This window comes from Trichomycterus rosablanca, chromosome 3 (genome assembly GCF_030014385.1).
Source record: "Trichomycterus rosablanca isolate fTriRos1 chromosome 3, fTriRos1.hap1, whole genome shotgun sequence".
In the NCBI taxonomy this organism is placed as follows: Eukaryota; Metazoa; Chordata; class Actinopteri; order Siluriformes; family Trichomycteridae; genus Trichomycterus; species Trichomycterus rosablanca.
Window position 1 is genome coordinate 48,182,074 of NC_085990.1, and position 19,102 is coordinate 48,201,175.

General features: G+C 40.4%; 1 protein-coding gene across 1 annotated transcript in view; it reads right to left on the reverse strand.

Annotated features, from left to right (window-relative positions):
- Positions 1–19,102, reverse strand: part of grik2 (glutamate receptor, ionotropic, kainate 2) — a 289,146-nt gene that overhangs the window by 187,530 nt on the left and 82,514 nt on the right. The window contains exons 2-3 of the mRNA XM_062991399.1: positions 10,172–10,339; positions 6,947–7,204 (exon numbers count right to left, since the gene is read on the reverse strand). Of these exons, the coding sequence (XP_062847469.1) occupies positions 6,947–7,204; positions 10,172–10,339 (426 nt within the window). The remainder of the gene's footprint in view (positions 1–6,946; positions 7,205–10,171; positions 10,340–19,102) is intronic.

The following is a 19,102-nucleotide window of genomic DNA, read 5'->3' on the forward strand; positions in this document are numbered from 1 at the left end:
ACACCTCACTGTCACTGCTGGACTGAGAATAGTCCACCAACCAAAAACATCCTGTGACCACTGATGACGGTCTAGAAGATGACCAACTCAAACAGCAGCAATAGATGAGCGATCGTCTCTGACTTTACATCTACAAGGTGGACCAACTAGGTAGGAGTGACTAATAGAGTGGACAGTGAGTGGACACGGGATTTAAAAACTCCAGCAGCGCTACTGTGTCTGATCCACTCATACCAGCACAACACACACTAACACACCACCACCATGTCAGTGTCACTGCAGTGCTGAGAATCATCCACCACCTAAATAATACCTGCTCTGTGGTGGTCCTGTGGGGGTCCTGACCATTGAAGAACAGGGTGAAAGCAGGCTAAAAAGATATGTAGAGAAATAGATGGACTACAGTCAGTAATTGTAGAACTACAAAGTGCTTCTATATAGTAAGTGGAGCTGATACAATGGACAGTGAGTGTAGAAACAAGAGTATCAGAGCATCTGGGCTTTGTCTGGGCCTGTCAAGGACATTCAGAAACTTCTCTCAATTCTTACTAGTCTCACATTTCCTGGCGCTGAAAAGCATCCCTATAGCGTGATGCTGCTAGAATGTCACAGTCCTTTACATGCCATTTAACAAACCCTAAGCAATCTGCTTAGGAAAGTGCATTTTACTCTGCCCTTCCTGTCTGGGTGTCCGATTTAGCTGGACGGACAATTTTAGGAGGGTTCTAGATTCTGGCAGGCTTCTTACTTTTAAAATTTTAAGGGCACTGAGGTCCTAGGATCATTCAAAGCCATAGATATTGTTTCATATATGAGCCCTGATCTAATCCTTGATCTCACAATTTGATCAGGAAGAGACACAGACAGTTCCTAAGACTTTATGGCTTGGTTTCTTTTGGGACAACACTGATGAGTAAAAGTGCTTACTATATCAATTCAATATAACTTCATACAAAAGTTGTACAAAAAGTCAAGAGGTCTGAATACTTTCTGAAGTATGTTTCATAAGGACTGTATATTGACTCTAACCTCTCCCCCACTGGAACTCTCAGTCATTTTGAAAACATATTTTAAGTCCTGTGGTCAGAGAGAACTAATGTTGCTGTCAGAGAGATGGACTCATCTGTTTGCTTTTGGAGATTTCAGTGTCAGACTCTCCAGCCACCAGGGAGAGGAGAACAAAAAGAAAAACATGTGGTGCGAGAGGGTCGCCTCCCCTGCTCCTGCACAGCCTCCACAGCTGTCCCGACCTCACAAAAATGACTGAAAGCATGAATCCTTCATGGATGACAGAAGAGTGGAACAAACAACAGACCAGATCTGACTTTGCTGCTACCAGCCTAAATCTGCAGAAACACCAGGCTGAGATATTAAAGAATAACTATAATGACTATTGATTTGCTTGTTTGGGTGTTTGTTTATGGACAAATATTGTGCAATAATGGTCTATTCATTTAGCAGAAAAGATGAAAGGATCCGACTTACATTTAGAGTTTCACTTAACTAACAGTGTAATCCAGATTACATTTACAATTACTTTATTTTAATAACATGACACAAGTGTGTAAGGATACAATCCGAGCAGTTGAGGATTAAGGCTCTTGCTCAAGGGTCCAACAGTGACTGCATTGCAGAGCCGAGCTTCAAACCCACAATCTTTTGATTGATAGCCCAAAGCTTTACCAACTGAGCTACCACTGTCCATAGATTTTACACTCTTGTTAATCTGCTTAATAAAAGGTGAGTACACATTTGTGTTGATATTTTATACATATTGTTGGACTACTGCAACTCCCTCCTGGCAGGTGCTCCTATGTTCATTATGAAACCCAAACATCCTTCTTCATTAATTAATTTTCAGTTTGTTTGTTTTTTCTTGGTCAGCGACGCAGAGGGTCAGGTTTCACTGGAAGACACTGGGCACAAGGCAAGAATACCCTGGACAGAGCCAATTCATCACTGAGCTTCAGCCATCACCCCTCCTTCCCCAAGGACGTAGAGAGACTAGAGACACCCAGCTGCCAACAGCAATTCCAGTGGTGAGCTAGCATAATAATTATCAAACAGCTAACAGACTGAAGAATAAACCTAGCTTTTACTAGTCATGTGTAGAAAGCTCCAGAATATCTGGGGGTCAGAATGTCTGGGGGTCATGTCATCTTTTAATATTAATTCAATATGCATTCACTCATTTGTCTTTAGTAATCGCAGAGAAAGGATTCAAACACACAACCTTCCAGTTGGTAGAGCTGTGGGTTACCCGCTGGAAGGCTGTAGGTTGGAATCCCCAACGTTAACCCTCTCAGCTCCAGGGGTGCCATAAACTGTCTGACCCTTCACTCTGACCACAGCTTCCAAACAAGCAGGATATGCAGACAAACCATCATACAGTACTGTACATGTGTGTCTGTATATATGACTAATAAAGGCGCCCCGTCTGCCCCGGATTATCATTATTATTATTAGTAACCGCTTCATTCTTATTAGTGCTGCACTGGGTCCAAAGCCTTCACTAAAACATTTGGCGCAAAGCAGGAACAGTCACTCACCCATCTGCTCACTCACTCATATTCACATGCTTACTAACTCCTACTCACACAGGAGGAACACATGCAAAACTCCTCAGAGATAATGACCAGAGACAGGGCTCAAACACATCTTTCAAAAACCCTGGAGCTGTGTGGCATTCACACTCCCTGCTGCTCAACTTTACAATCCATATTATATAATTAAAAAATGAATACTGGATGTGCCTGGCTCAGAGATGTCGAGCTTTAATAGGGACTCTCAGGGAGCATTCACATTAGAAAAATTATGCCTGCCAAAGCATTTGAACTTTTCAAAGCCCCTCCAATGAGACAAACTGTTTGATATGATGCGGTAAAAGCAACTCAGGACGTACAAACAACACTTAACATGAACAAAGCTTAACATGACTTATTGTACTAAAACAACAACAGAGGAATTTAATTAGTGGAAAGAACTTACACCGATCAACCATAACATTAAAACCACCTTCTTGTTTCTACTTACACTGTCCATTTTATTAGCTCCACTTACCATATAGAAGCACTTTGTAATTCTACAATTACTAACTGTAGTCCATCTGTTGCTTCACATACTTTTCTAGCCTGCATTCACCCTGTTCTTCAATGGTCAGGACCCACCACAGAACAGGTATTACTTACATGGTGGATCATTCTCAGCACTGCAGTGACAATGCCATGGTGGTGGTGTGTTAGTGTGTGTTGTGCTGGTATGAGTGGATAAGACACAGCAGCGCTGCTGTAGTTTTTAAATGCTGTGTCAACTCACTGTCCTGTCTATTAGACACTCCTACCTAGTTGGTCCACCTTGTAGATGTAAAGTCAGAGACGATCGCTCATCTATTGCTGCTGTTTGAGTCGGTCATCTTCTAGACCTTCATTAGCGGTCACTGGACGCTGCCCACAATGCGCTGCTGGCTGGATATTCTTGGTTGGTGAACTATTCTCAGTCCAGCAGTGACAGTGAGGTGTTTAAAAACTCCACCAGTGCTGCTGTGTCTTATCCACTCATACCAGCACAACACACACTAACACACCACCACCATGTCAGTGTCACTGCAGTGCTGAGATTGATCCACCACCTAAATAATACCTGCTCTGTAGTGGTCCTGTGAGAATCCTGACCATTGAAAAACAGCATAAACAGGGGCTAACAATGCATGCAGAGAAACAAATGGACTACAGGCAGTAATTGTAGAACTACAAAGTGCTCATATAGGGTGAGTGGAGCTGATAAAATGGACAGTGAGTGTAGAAACAAGGAGGTGGTTTTAATGTTATGGCTGATCGGTGTATAAGGAGTAATAATTAAGAGAAGTTTAGTGTTCTTGTGTCGTTCTTTTAGTACATTAATCCACGTTAAGCTTGACTGGATTTGACGGTTATTTCTCACAAATGCAGATTCGTCTCATATTCATACTTTGATGACGTTTTACTGCACCACTCAAGCCGAGCGCTGAACAAAGCAAAACGCTTCTCATGTGAATAAGCCCTTAATGTGAAATGACCCTCCCAAAAAACAACATAATTAGAAAAAGCTGACAGGAAGTTGTTTAGTCACTTTATTAGCACCATATCTGGCTTGCATGAACCCCTACATTATTATGGAGTGTTAAGGTAAACGTTTAAATTGGTTTAATGTGTCTAAAAGGTGACTCAGACGTTCTGAAGTGGTTTAATCGATCCAGTGTGAGTCTGTTCTAATGATTCATGAAATGACCGAGGGCGTCGGGGCAGGCTGGTCAGCATTCACGGTGTACCCACTTATTCACGCAGGACCACATCAACGCACATAACCATAAACCTGAAACCACCCGAGCACGTCGTTATCATTGTCATTTCCCTCTTTAATAGCCGGTCAAATGCTCCTGCTTTATAGCACACCTGCACGAGTGGTGATTATTTTGGCCCTTAGTTTGTGTTTCGCTCACATATCTCACTGTTGTGACAGAAAATCAAGGCCCTATTAACCCCCCTGAAAGCTGACCATGTCCATTTATCCCTTAATTAATCCAAGCATTGGAAAACACGGTGATCAATTTAATCTCAAAGTCCAGACTCTGCCAGGAGACCTGAGCGCCCGCAGAAACACACCGGCAATGTGACCTCATATTTGTACCCTCAGGTAAGCTCCAGAGAGCTAATCAGGGATCGAGTGCTGTTAAATCGCACAATGCTAAACTAACAAGACTGCCATGAGGACCATATAAAATAAGCTGCATTGTTCTGCACGCTTGCTCTAGGCTACATGCAGTGGAGAGCTACCGGAGAGCTTGACTGAACTCTCCGGGACGTCTGGCAGGATGCAGGATGTCCCGTGTGCTGGCCGCTGAGCTGAACTCTGGCATATGGCACATGTAGCCAGACTGCTGAGGTGAGGGCTGCCTGCTGTTCTAACAGGGCCTGTCAGCCCGGGGCTTTGGCAGCACTGTAGACCGGACCAAGACCAATAAAAATCTCAGTGCAGGTAGGATCTGGCTCCCCAGGATCTGGCTCCGTTCATGTTCGCAAACTTGATTTTGAACTGGTTCTGCTTGTTTCCACCGAAAAAATGAGGTTCCAGACAGCGAACTAGAGTTCTAATCTGGCACCACAGAATACTCGGCTTTTCAGCGCGAACCGTGACGTCATCTGTGGGTGTGTCACAGTGTAGAGGTTTTGGTGCTTTCACATGAGACATTACAACATTATAAAGAATTGAAACAACTTTCATCTTTTAAAGTTCAACTGATTACATTTTGAGCCAGTGTGTCGCTGATATTCACTGATATTTTTAAAGAGATGAACTGTGTGTTATGACGTGGTAAAAGTGACCAGGACAGTATAAACACTTAACGTGAAAAATAAAGCATAACGTGGCTTGTTGTACTAAAACAATGAGTGATGAATTTGAGCAGTACAGAGCACTTATAACCAGTAATAACAGAGAGAAGTTTAGTGTTTGTGTGTCATACTTTTAGTACATTAAGCCATGTTACGCTTTATTTAGGTGAAGCTTTTTGTGGATTCAGAACCCAGAGCCGCATAAACACCACACGTAAAGTTAATTCGGAGCTTTTACAGTGGATGTTCGTGTCGTGGAACTTCAGTGATGTTTTATCGCTCAAGCTGAGCGCTGAGCAAATCTGCTATTTGTGCCGAGGGTCGCGGTGAGACCGAAGCGCAAAACACTTCTCACGTCAATGAACTAAAGAAATCAACAACTGCGACAAACACGTCTACGTCTTCTATCACCAATAGCTGATTGATGCTTTTTGCATTAAAACAAACATCTGTAACAACAGCACAAATGCTTGCAGGTAATCTACACGCTTGGCCATCATGTCACTACTCTTTACTTTCTTTATGTAATGCCCACCAGTGACGCAGGCTTGGTTCCCAAAAACTGGTGGAAACGCGGGTCTCTACGAAACACCAAGGTTTGAAGAAACCTGAACAGAACCGGTTCAAGAACCAGGGTTCCTTTGGTGGAAAATCACTAACAATGGTGCATGTGCATAAGGTGACAATGTATTAATACAGTGGTACCTTGTAACTCGACATCCCCTAAACTTGAAATCTTTGAAACATGACGCACTTTGTGGAGAATTTGTACCCTTTAACTCAAAGTGTTCAGCTTATTTTTTTTTTACATTCATTTATTTAATTTCAAATTTACAAAGAACAGCAGCTTTGTTCAGCGCTCGACTTGAGCGGAGCAGTAAAACGTCATCTGCATTAGTGTAGAATCACTCTGAAAGCTTCAGATGTATCTGTGGTTATCTGTGTTTCACTTTTAAACTTGTGTTACAGCTCATGGTTCTGATAAATTGTGAGAATCAGCTTTACCCGGAAAGTCTGAAACGCTTATCATTAAAAAAAAGCTTAATGTGGTTTAATGTAATAAAAGAACAACATAGAAACACTAAACTTCTCTTAATTATTACTGCTTATAAATTCTCTCCACTTATGAAATTCCTCGCTCGTTTTAGTACAGTAAGTCACATAAAATTTTGTGCACTGGTGCTCTCCATAGGAAATAACAACACAGCCAGTGCAAAAGCAATTTTGTCACTTCTCATGAGAATGCGCCGGTACTGAATGGTACTGAATTCTAAGATCAAGCATCTCCACGATTAAGAAGAATAAGGAAACAATAAAGAAGTAAAGAATTTTTATTGATTTTTAACTGTTTTTTATATTATATTTGTGTTATTTTTAGTGTGTAAGTGTCAAAACCCCATTATTTTACATGAGCCTACAATATATGCAGTTCCACGGGACCATGGAACGCATTAACAGGTTTCCCAAACATCCTTATGGGAAAAAATACCTTGAAACTCAACGTCTTTTAAACTCGACGCCACTCCCAGAACCAAATGACGTCAGTTTTCAAGGTAACACTGTAAATAAATTCTTACCTGTGCTGTCGTCGTACACCACGGTCACCATCCTCCACTTGAAGAAGTGGACCAGATCCAGGATGGCTCTGCTAAGGGAGGAGAAGTCCGGGTAAAGACTAACATAGAATGAGTCCCGGTTGTCTGACACTTGGTGTTTCCATTTGGTCTGGATATGTGGCACTCCCAGCGCATTACAGATGGACTGGACTGCGTTGGCTGAAGAGCTATGAGAGGGACCGAAAATAGCCGCCACTCCGAGAGACAGCTGGTCACAGGCTGGAAAGAGAACACAAAACTTAATGCTGGTTATACAGAGAGTGGGTCTGTCTGTAAACCTCACGAGCTCTCTACTTAGATGCATTTTATGTCACCCTACTCGCTCCAGAGAAGGAGGCATGTCTCAATGCTTAGATACCCTAAAAATGCTCCTACTGAGGTGCCTTAATTCAAAGCTATAATGTGACTGAATATCTGTCTGATGCTTCCCTAGTGGTGAAGGCAATCCCAGCATTCAGTGTGGCACAACTTTTTCAGTACACAGAGGGAGATGTTAGCTGGCATGTTAGCGGGTTGTGCTGCCTCAGGCCATTGGTTTAAATGAAGCTTAGTAAGCGAAACTGCGGTGACGTAATCACCATTATTGCTGTCTAAGTAATGTGTCTAATAATCTGTCTTATGAGTCAATGTGATATTAGAGTCCACTCTATTGAGGCAGCTGCCCACGTAGGGAGTAGGCAGCAAGGCAGCTCACATGGTTTTCAGACAGACCCAACATGCACTTATCATACATTTTATTAGGAACACTTGGTTCGCCCTACACAGACAAAGACTTAAATTCACTGAATCTTTTCACAATATTATGTACGGTAGATGGTGAAAGACCTACATTATTTGCAAACTTGCACTGAGAATATTATTTTTGAACTGATAGACAATTGTGGTGGTGAGCCCATCCTTACTAGCAAAGACCTTTGGTGGATCACATGTTACCATTTCACCTGCTTATTGTGAAATGTTTCAAAAATTATATTTTCAGACTTATTTTGCCCTGTCCCAGCTTTTATGGGGAGTTTGATATCCTGAAATGTGTACATTATTGAAATAGTAAGAACAACAAAATTATTCACCAGTAAGGTTTTACAGCACATAAAAATTTGATCTCATATATATAAATATATATATATATATATACAGTACATCGACCAGGCATAACATTATGACCACTGACAGGTGAAGTGAATAACACTGATTATCTCTTCATCACGGCACCTGTTAGTAGGTGGGATATATTAGGCAGCAAGTGAACATTTTATCCTCAAAGCTTATGTGTTAGAAGCAGAAAAAATGAACAAGCGTAAGGATTTCAGCGAGTTTGACAAGGGCCAAACTGTGATGGCTAGATGACTGGGTCAGAGCATCTCCAAAACTGCAGCTTATGTGGGGTGTTCCCGGTCTGTAGTAGTCAGTATCTATCAAAAGTGGTCCAAGGAAGGAACAGTGGTACATCAGCAAGCGGGTCATGAGCGGCCAAGGCTCATTGATGTACGTGGGGAGCAAAGGCTGGCCCGTGTGGTCCGATCCAACAGACACCACTGACATGGTGGTGGTGTGTTAGTGTGTGTTGTGCTGGTATGAGTGAATCAGACACAGCAGCGCTGATGGAGTTTTTAAATACCGTGTCCACTCACTGTCCACTCTATTAGACACTCCTACCTAGTTGGTCCACCTTGTAGATGTAAAATCAGAGAGAATCGCTCATCTATTGCTGCTGTTTGAGTTGGTCATCTTCTAGACCTTCATCAGTGGTCACAGGACGCTGCCAGGGGGCGCTGTTGGCTGGATATATTTTTGGTTGGTGGACTATTCTCAGTCCAGCAGTGACAGTGAGGTGTTTAAAAACTCCATCAGCGCTGCTGTGTCTTATCCACTCATACCAGCACAACACACACTAACACACCACCACCATGTCAGTGTCACTGCAGTGCTGAGAATGATCCACCACCTAAATAATACCTGCTCTGTAGTGGTCTTGGGAGAGTCCTGACCATTCAAGAACAGCATGAAAGGGGGCTAACAAAGCATGCAGTGAAACAGATGGACTACAGTCAGTAATTGTAGAACTACAAAGTGCTTCTATATGGTAAGTGGAGCTGATAAAATGGAGAGTGAGTGTAGAAACAAGGAGGTGGTTTTAATGTTAAGGCTGATCGGTGTAAATATTAATACGGTATATTATACAGTAAATATAATTTAAAAAAAACTAGTAATATATTATGATTACTTCTTGTTGTTGTTATTTTAAAGACTACATTTTACACCAAGGCAGATCTGAGTTTAGGTACCTTTAATAATGTGGATTAGCCTGTAAGCATTTTCATTTACACAAATGTGGATGTGTTGCTAATTCCTACATTAAAAAAAACAGCAAATAAGTGAGCCATGAAATGACTAGTGGCAGAAAAAAAAACAGCAAATACGTGAGTCTAGTGTTATGGAGGAGGATTGCCTACTTGCACACAGGGAGTAACTGTCGTTTTCATTTGTGCAGTCATTTAATTAAAATATTAACCTAATACAGTACATGTAACAGTTTGGTTTTCTCTGTGCTCTAGCTGGCTGCTGGTGTAATAAAAATCATTTATTTACATTTTATATCAGACATCTAATATTAACTTTCATGTTGTTTTTATGTATAATGAATAATATGCATATTCATTATCATTTGCACAATAAATCTTAGTTTATCACTTTTTGCTACCTACAAACCTATTAAGAAACACATTTCCATTATTCCTCCTTGATGATGTGAAGACAAACACATACATTACTATACTACATAAAATAATGGTGATAATATTAAAGACAATAAAGATGGCATCAGTAATTGTTTTGCTGTTGTTATTTATTACGACTCTCTTGAATTCATTTGCATATTTTAAAACACGGCAGAATAAACACATACTAAACAAACAGCAGAATTAAACATGTCGATTACAGAGGCAGTCGCTAATGTGCGTAATCAGGAGGAGAAGGTTTAAACGGGTCCCCGGTGGAGAAATGACAGATGATTCGAGCATGTGAACCCGTCTCAGAGGTATCAGTAGCTTTCTTCATTATCACCACTAGCTCCTTACCTAAACTAATTAACTCCCTCTGTTTAACTACCAGCTGGCCAGCAATATTTCTAAATCCCACAAGTTTGCTCACATACCAGATTTGTTCTGAGCAAAATGAGTGCTGTACCTTTTCTGGAAGCCTCGAAACTATCGTGGATGTTTATCCTTTGGATGTCGTATGTGAGTGTTGTGTTTGGCAGTAGAGTTCGGTTTCTGTTGATTGTATTTAAAGCAAACTTAAAGGCTAGTTCCTCAGCTCCAGACGGCCCTGATTCAATAGATTCAAATATCCCTCCTATAAAACAGACACACAGAAAGAAAGAAAACATTATAGATTAGTAGATTATCAAGGTAATTGTAGTCATTTTAATTGTAGCCTGCAGTAATGCTTGTTGCAATGTGTAGTTTAGTCAAAATTAAAAAAAATGATGTTCAACCCATAATTCTACAACAACTATTAAATATTTTTTAAGAATTGTTCATTTTAATCACTAACTAAAACTATTTTAATTTTCTGGCACAGTATTTACACCAAATGCACTTCTTGACACAGCCCTTGGAACCGGCACTGAGAGGGAACTGACATGCTGGCTGTTCGGCCAATGCCCCCCTCCCCCAGCCGATCATGTCTGTGTAGATACAGATACAGATATACAGATATAGAACCACTCAGATCTAAATCTCTGTAACATTGGGCTAACATATTTTACTGCTTTGCCACCCAAGTGCCCTTTATATATTTCCTAATTAAAAATATATATTATTTGTAGGTCCTAAAGCATTTCCATATTTAATATTTACCATTTAAAAAATGTTTTTTACATTTTTTTATTTAAATTTTCTGGCACATTTTTTTTTACACCAAATGCACTTCCTAATACAGCTCTTGGGACTGGCACTGAGAGCCAACACTGACTTGTTGGCTGTTTGGCCAACCTTCCGTGCCACACCCCCAGTCAATCATTTCTGTGTAGATGACTGACCAATAGTAATACTTGGATTTACACCCTAAATCTCTGCCACCCAAATGCCCTTTATATATTTTTTCTTATATCTCTTATTAGAAAATTATTTTTTGTAGGTCCTAAAGCATTTCCATATTTAATATTTCATAAGATTTTTCATTTTAACCACTATTTGCATTTATTTACAATTTCTGGCTCAGTTTTTACACCAGACACACTTCCTGACACAGCCCTGGGGACCAGCACTGAGAGCGCACTGAAAAGTTGGCTGTTCGGCCAACGCCCCCCTCCCCTAGCTCATCATGTCTGTGTAGATGCCTGATCGACCAATAGCACCACTCAGATTCACACCCCAAATCTCTGTAACAGTAGGCTAACATATTTCACTGCTCTGTCACCCAAATGCCCTTTATATTTTTTCTTATATTTCTAATTAAAAAATTATTTTTGTAGGTCCTAAATTGCATTGCATTTCCATATTTCCATATTTAATATTTCATGAAACTGTTCATTTTACCACTATTTTAAATTATTTAAATTTCTGACAGTTTTTACACCGGATGCACTTCTTGACACAGCCCTTGGGACCAGCACTAAGAGCGCACTAAAAGGTTGGCTGTTCGGCCAACACAATACCCATCACCCCCAGTCAATCATGTCTGTGTAGATGTACAACCGACCAATAGCACCACTCAGATCTAAATCTCTGTAGCAGTGGGCAAACATTTTACTACTCTGCCACCCATTTGCAGCATTTTTATTCAAACCGACTAAATACAGTTTGAGCAATTGAGGGCTAAGGGCCTTGCTCAGGGCCCCAACAGTGGCAAATTGGCAGTGGTGCCAAGTTGAACCAGTAACCTTCTGATTACAAGCTAACACTGTCCTCTGAGCTACCCAAACACCCTTTATATATTTTTTCTTATTTTTCTAATTAGTTTTTTTTTAACACATTTTAGTGACTTTAGTATGTGAGTAACCACATGTAAACAATATAAATAAAACAACAGGTTATGTAGTAATTCAAGGAATAATTAAAGAAAATGATTAATTACAATATTATTTTCAGCAGATAAATAATTAGAGGCATTTTAAAGTACACAAAACATAGTTCAGCAGAGTAAACACAGACATTTTCCTGAGAATTCTCTTTGACAACCATGAGATGACTGAATGCTTGCCATGTTGAGGGAGCCCTTAGATAAATGTGACCTGATTGGCCAGTAGCTCAATCAGTCCACTCTACTGGGAGCAGTGAGGCATGGCTGAGAGAGACTGGAGTGCTTTGTTTGGGTTGTTCTGCTGTTTGCCCCTGTTGGTTTAGTGTGAAGTCAGTATAAATCTGGTCTCAGCTAGTTTAGGCCACTTTCACTCATGTTAATCTGTTTGCTCAGTCTAAGTAAGACTGAAGTTGATACTTTCTTATGCATTTGCATTTTCTATTTGGTGCAGTTTGGTTTCCCATTGCACAAATGTAAGCTCACACGATGAAGCAGGGCTGAAAAGCATTTTATTTATAGGTCTGAAATACGATGATGGAAAATGTAAACATACCTTTTTGCAAATGTGAATAGAAATAGCAAAAATAAATATTCAGCAGTGTATGCAGTATTTACTTTTTTGTTCTGTGGCCCAGATATCCAGAATATACAACAGTTGCAGAACTACAGGTCTGTTCCTTGACGCTCAATTTGCTGTATTGAATAACAATATAAGTATATATTACAAAAATGCTGCCTGTGACTGATAATATACAACTTTGTTTTCTTTTGTACATTTAGATTTAATTTAGGGGCGTAAACACTTTTGTGAATAAGAGATTTTAGCTTTTGATTTGTTATAAACATTTTCACATGTGTGATTATGTACATAAAATTATAAATTATTTACTTTAATTTACTTTCATTGTATGTACCCACTATAACTATACAAACATGATGCAGTCTGATACTGTACTAAATAAAATGAACAATTTTGGCGCTCAGGTGGCGCAGCGGTAAAACACGGCAGCACACCAGTGCTGACATCTCAAACTCATTGGTTCGAATCTCGGCTCTGCCATCCGACAGGCTGGGCGCCTACACAGACAACGACTGCCTGTTTTTCAAGGGAGGGTACCACAGAAGACCTCATAACTGATGCAATTACGACCTCTGCTGGCTGATTAATGGCGCCTGCACAGAGACGAGAGATGAAGAGGATCAGGGTGTGACTCTCCGTACACAAAGCTGATTCACATATGAACTCTCCTCGTGCAGGTGAAAAGATGCAGTCAGCTACTGCACACGTGTCGGAGGGGGCGTGTGTTAGTCACGGCTCTCCTCAACCAGGGTGGAGATCAACATCAGTAGAGAGGAAACGCAATGCAATAAGGTGATTGGTTATATATAATGGAGCAGATTTCACCTTGCCTCATGACTGAGGCCCCAGCTGTGGCCTCTACCTGCAACTTGCCCGTCTAGAGGGGTTCTGTCATAATGGCAAAAAAGTGCCACAAAACAGTTTGAGTTCCAAGAAAAAGGATAAAAAGGTGCTGGCATATACAATGGAGATAAATTTAACTGGATCGGGCCCAGCATTGTAGGTTCAAAGAGAAGAGAAGGTTGCCAACAGAGGAGCCAGCAACAGTGTGAGGAAGAAGCCGTGTTTAAATAGAGGGCCCTCCACCTGGAGCGAATTAATGCTCAACGAGGTGCACAGATTGTTGGTTAAAAGAATTGATACAGTGAATCATTTGCTCCTCCATGCCCCCTGCCAGTTCCAATGGCATAGCAGATGGGCATGATTCTGTAAACAACACCCCACTGCTAAACCCCACATCATATTGTATTTTTTTGTTGTTGTTGTGGAGGTCAGCTGTTTAACAGTCTTTGTTGTTTAAAACAAACAGTAACACACATTAAAGGACGGTTTAACTGTCCACGTTGTTAATAAGAATGTGGCAAAGTTTCTCCTCATTAAAATTCGTCTCATGGGGAAGAACTATTTTGCATGCCGTAATGAGTTTGAAGGAATTAATAACCATCAGTTAAGAGGGCTGTACTATAATTGAAAGTCTGAATTTGGAACCGTGGTTTCACTCAGAGGAAGCACAATTGCAGCTTTCCTTCGGCTTCAGTGAAAGGGTAATGCAGTGTGGACAGGAAATTAGAGGGGAAATATGTAAGCAAGGCAAAAAAAAAACTAGTATATGACTGGAGGGGATGAACTTGGATGTGTAGACTTATGTCTCATCATTTCTTTTACAATCTCTCATTTTTGAGAGACACATAGAATTAATGTAATGTCCTATTTTTCCTTTAATATGTTACATCTTAGAGAGGGTGCCAGTCTATTTTAAGGCACCCAAAACTTATTCCTAGGAGCTATTTCAACCATCCAGTCCACCTTTGCATGTTTTCCAGACTGAAATGTCTTACAACAAAATAAAACAATACATAAAATGTCCACATCTGGCATTTGGGTTGTGCAAGGGTTAAAATCCTGCTAGCCCACTACCCCAGAGATTGAAGATGACTGAACAGCCTTGCCATTGGCAGGTGCACTTGTCAGTGGACTGTAGCCTAATGCAAGCTGTAGCCTAAGGGTTAGGGTACTGGGCTAGTAATCAGAAGGTCACTGGTTTAAGCCCAACCAACCTAAACACTGCCACATCAACCCACTGCTGCGTTCTCTTCTCTGGCTTCCTGTAGCTGCACACATTCAGTTTCTCTGTACTAGCACCCAAGTGGTGGAATTAACTTTCCCTGTCTGTCCGAACATCCGAGTCTTTCAACGTCTTCAAAAGACGACCAATCAACCATAACATTAAAACCACCTCCTTGTTTCTACACTCACTGACTCACTGTCCATTTTATCAGCTCTACTTACCATACAGAAGCACTTTGTAGTTCTACATTTACTGACTGTAGTTCATCTGTTTCTCTACATAAATTTTTAGCCTGCTTTCACCCAGTTCTTCAATGGTCAGGACCCAAACAGGATCACCTCTGAGCAGGTATTATTTAGGTGATGGATCATTCTCAGCACTGCAGTGACAGGTGGTGTGTTAGTGTGTGTTGTGCTGGTATGAGTGGATCAGACATAGCAGCACTGCTGGAGTTTTTAAATACCCTGTCCACTGTATTAGACACTCCTACCTAGTTGGTCCACCTTCTAGATGTAAAGTCAGAGATGATCGCTCATCTGTTGCTGCTGTTTGAGTTGGTCATCTTCTAGACCTTCATCAATGGCCACAGGATGCTGCCCATGGGATGCTGTTGGCTGGATATTTTTGGTTGGTGGACTATTCTCAGTCCAGCAGTGAGGTGTTTAAAAAAACTCCATCAGCACTGCTGTGTCTTATCCACTCATACCAGCTTAACACACACTAACACACCACCACCATGTTAGTGTCACTGCAGTGCTGAGAATGATCCACCACCCAAAAATCCTACCCTGTAGTAGTCCTCGTAGCTCTTCTGTAAGTCTAACTGGATAAGAACGTCTGCTAAATGACGAAAAAAGAAAAAGTAAATGTGTCCAAAACTGACCCCTTGATCCAAAATTTGTCTGGAAAGTTGAGTTTGAAATAGTGTACTGTGCACAAAGCGAATAAAGTCAGGTATCACATGGTTTTAAGCCAACAAACACCTGACCCCATGATTTAAAATTTAAAGATCATCAGAACGTACTTAATAAGCAAAAGTCACTTTTTGAATTTATAAAAAAAAATCAGTTTGTTGGTATTCATTAGTGCACAGCATGGCTATAATTCAGTGCCCTGAACCCTCTCCAAATATCAATACCAGTAAAAAAAACACTACCACCCAGTGCTTTATTGTGTAAGTGCCTTAAAAAGCTCTTTTATTCATTAGAATTCAGTCATTACACTCTGCAACGTGTCACTGACTCTTATGCTATCCTTCAGCCCCAGGGCCAGCAATGACTGATTTAGTTTACTCATGTTGCACTCAGCTGGGCACCAGTGTTCTGGACAATGCCCTACGTCTGCCCGCAGCATGTGTCAAAGCAATACGTGACACGGCGTTCAATAGTACACTCAGCAGCCGTGACATATTCTTCTCCAACACAGCAGCGACGCAATCAATAACGGCACAATGGACTCATTCCTGCGTTGAACGGTAACACTAAAAAAGGGCACAAATTTCCTATTCTTTATATTTCACTCAACAGCGGGCGGGAGAATAGGAAAACTAGCAGCGTTTTTTTTTTTTTGCTGAATAGGATAAAAGCGCTTTCGATCGCAGACTTTCGATTGTCGTGGTGAATCTGCAGTGTTGGAGCAATCATCGTCTTAACACACCATTAGTCTGCTATGATCACAAAGAGATCACCTCAAAAACGGATCGATAGCCAAATCAAATGCTTCCCCGAGCATACAGCGCAGTGATCGCAACACAAGACACCAGAGGCTTAAAAAAGGAAGAGAATACACACCGTTCGGCCAAAAATATGTAGACATCCATTCTAAAAGGGGCTTCACAGAGGTTTCATAATCTAGTCAAGTTCCCACTGTTTTCCAAATAATTTCACTCTAGATTCCTTGACATAAAGGTGGATAAGGAACAAGTAGAGTGTGCTGCAAGGCAACCCGGATTTAATCCTCTTCTTTGCTCAGTGTTTGTTACAGGCTTTCAAGGTGCTTTTGTGGGTTTCCTCTGTGTTACCTGCCACCTTTTAAAACCGTGTATATGGTCTGTTGGCTGCTCTAAACTGTGGCATATGTGCAGTAAGTAGAAGTAGTTGCAAAGCTTTGAAATTTAAGATTTGTAAAATATTAAATTAGATTTAAGAGAAATGCTAAACAGAAGTATTTTCACTAGCGGCCTTAGACTTTTGGCTCCTCAGTCTGTATAATAGCTTTAAATATTGCAGTATGTTTTATTTTTTATAATATAATAGAATAGAATAGAATAGAATAGAATAGAATAGAATAGAATAGAATAGAATAGAATAGAATAGAATAGAATGCCTTTATTTTTCATTAATACATATACAGGTGTACAGTACAACAAAAGTCTCTCTTCACATATTCCAGCTTGTTTTGTACTGCCCCCCTGGAGCAGAGAGGGTTAAGAGCCTTGCTCAAGGGCCCAACAGTGGCTAAATGGTAGAGCTGGGATTCAAACTCTCAACCTTTTTTTGTAGTTGATAGCCTAAAGCTCTACCCACTATTGCCCCAATATTTTGCCATATGACTTACATTTACCTTCTTCTGCTATTTGTGTATTCTTACTAGGAATGTAAAGTCATGTGCTGGATAGTAATAATACTACTAGTAATAACTGTAAATAACTGTAGTTACACTGTATTTTTTTCCTTGGCTGTTCCAGTATTTAGAAAGCTCCACAGCGGATCACTCTGGTCTGCATACATGATTTAACAACCCTTCTTATTTTATCCAGGCTTGGGACCTTTACTGAAAGCGCACTGACAATAGGTAGCCTATTCAGCCACTTCCCCCCGAGTGTGGACGCCAACCAGCCAATTCAATAGCACAGCTGAAATTCTAACCCCAGATCTCAGCAGAAGTGATAGTAGTGATAGTAGGTAGAGTATTTTACCATTGCACCACCTGAACTCTGCACTATAATACTGTATCTAGAATTAAAATACCTTTCATTAGAGACAATAACGGTGGCTAAGTGGGTAGCACTGTCGCCTCACAGCAAGAAGGTCCTGGGTTCGATCCCCATGTGGGGCGGTCTGGGTCATTTCTGTGTGGAGTTTGCATGTTCTCCCCGTGTCTGTTTGGGTTTCCTCCGGGTGCTTCCCACAGTTTCCTCCCACAGTACAAAGACATGCAAGTGAGGTGATAAGTAACTACCATGTAACTACCGTCACAATGAGTAACTACCGTTTCTGTCATGAATGTAACCAAAGTGTAAAACATGATGTTAAAACCCTAATAAACAAACAAACAAACAAACAAACATTAGAAGAAATAAAATGTGACCAAGTCAGTTAATGATGGACTTTTAATGCTTCTATTTCATAAACTGAAGATAAATGGAGAGTGAAATGCTCTATGGAAATAAAATGTGTAATAATACTGCATTTGTGTAATACTCTTTATGTAAACCAGAAACAGAAATCAGATCATGATAGATTTAGAATATAATCAGTGGTGTGGGACTTAAGAAGCTTTATTTCACTGTGTATTACCTATTTGTGTATTACCTACACCCATTGTGTCTACTTTAATTCTAATACATCAAGCCACAGAGCATATGTCCTTATAGATCCCTTGATAACAGAAATATCAATATTACTTAATGCTAAAGTACCACAGACATCATATTTTTCTGTCTTTATTATCCATTTGTTTTAAGTCTCTCTCTCTCTCTCTCTCTCTTTCTCTCTTTCTCTTTCCCATTTTTCTAATTCCACACACTCCTTCCCAATCGATTGATGTACTCGCAGCTATCTTGGCACGCCTGCTCTCCACTCTAAAAGGCATGGGAGGCTACCTTTGATGAATATATTCAGTAATCCAGTCAATCGCTAGTATTAATGCTTTCGGGGCCTGCTGAAGTAGCTTTGATTGTGGTTACTGCTTTATTTGAACAGAGAAATTGAGACACACAAGACTGAGAGGGTTCAGAGTGATTTCAGCTCCAAACAGTAAGGGTTCAAAGGGGATTAGAGAAGAGAATAAAATGGTGACGGTATTGTGAATGTGAAAGCTCGAGACTCTTGGCTTCGTCTTAGAAAAACATCTCGCTTTAAAGCTTACAATTATGTGATTAAAATAAATAATACGCTTCCCTCATCCAAATGTATGAGCCTTGTGCTTTCAAAATCCCCACCCCTGAAATGGTACAGGTACAGGTACAGGTATGAAGCTTATACTGGAAACTTTAGCTAAAAAAAGGCTAAGAATTGCACTAAAAAGCAAAATATATGCTCACAGACTTTCTTACAAAGCTTCCTCTTTAAATAAATAGAAAAAAAACCACAAGAGCCGAACAAAACGGATTTCTCCTTGCTTCTTTTTTCGTAGGTAACAACACACCTTTAAGTACCATCAAAAATCATAGTTTTTATTCTGCCATGACTGTAGCTTTTGTTGTTTTTAATTTATTCAAACT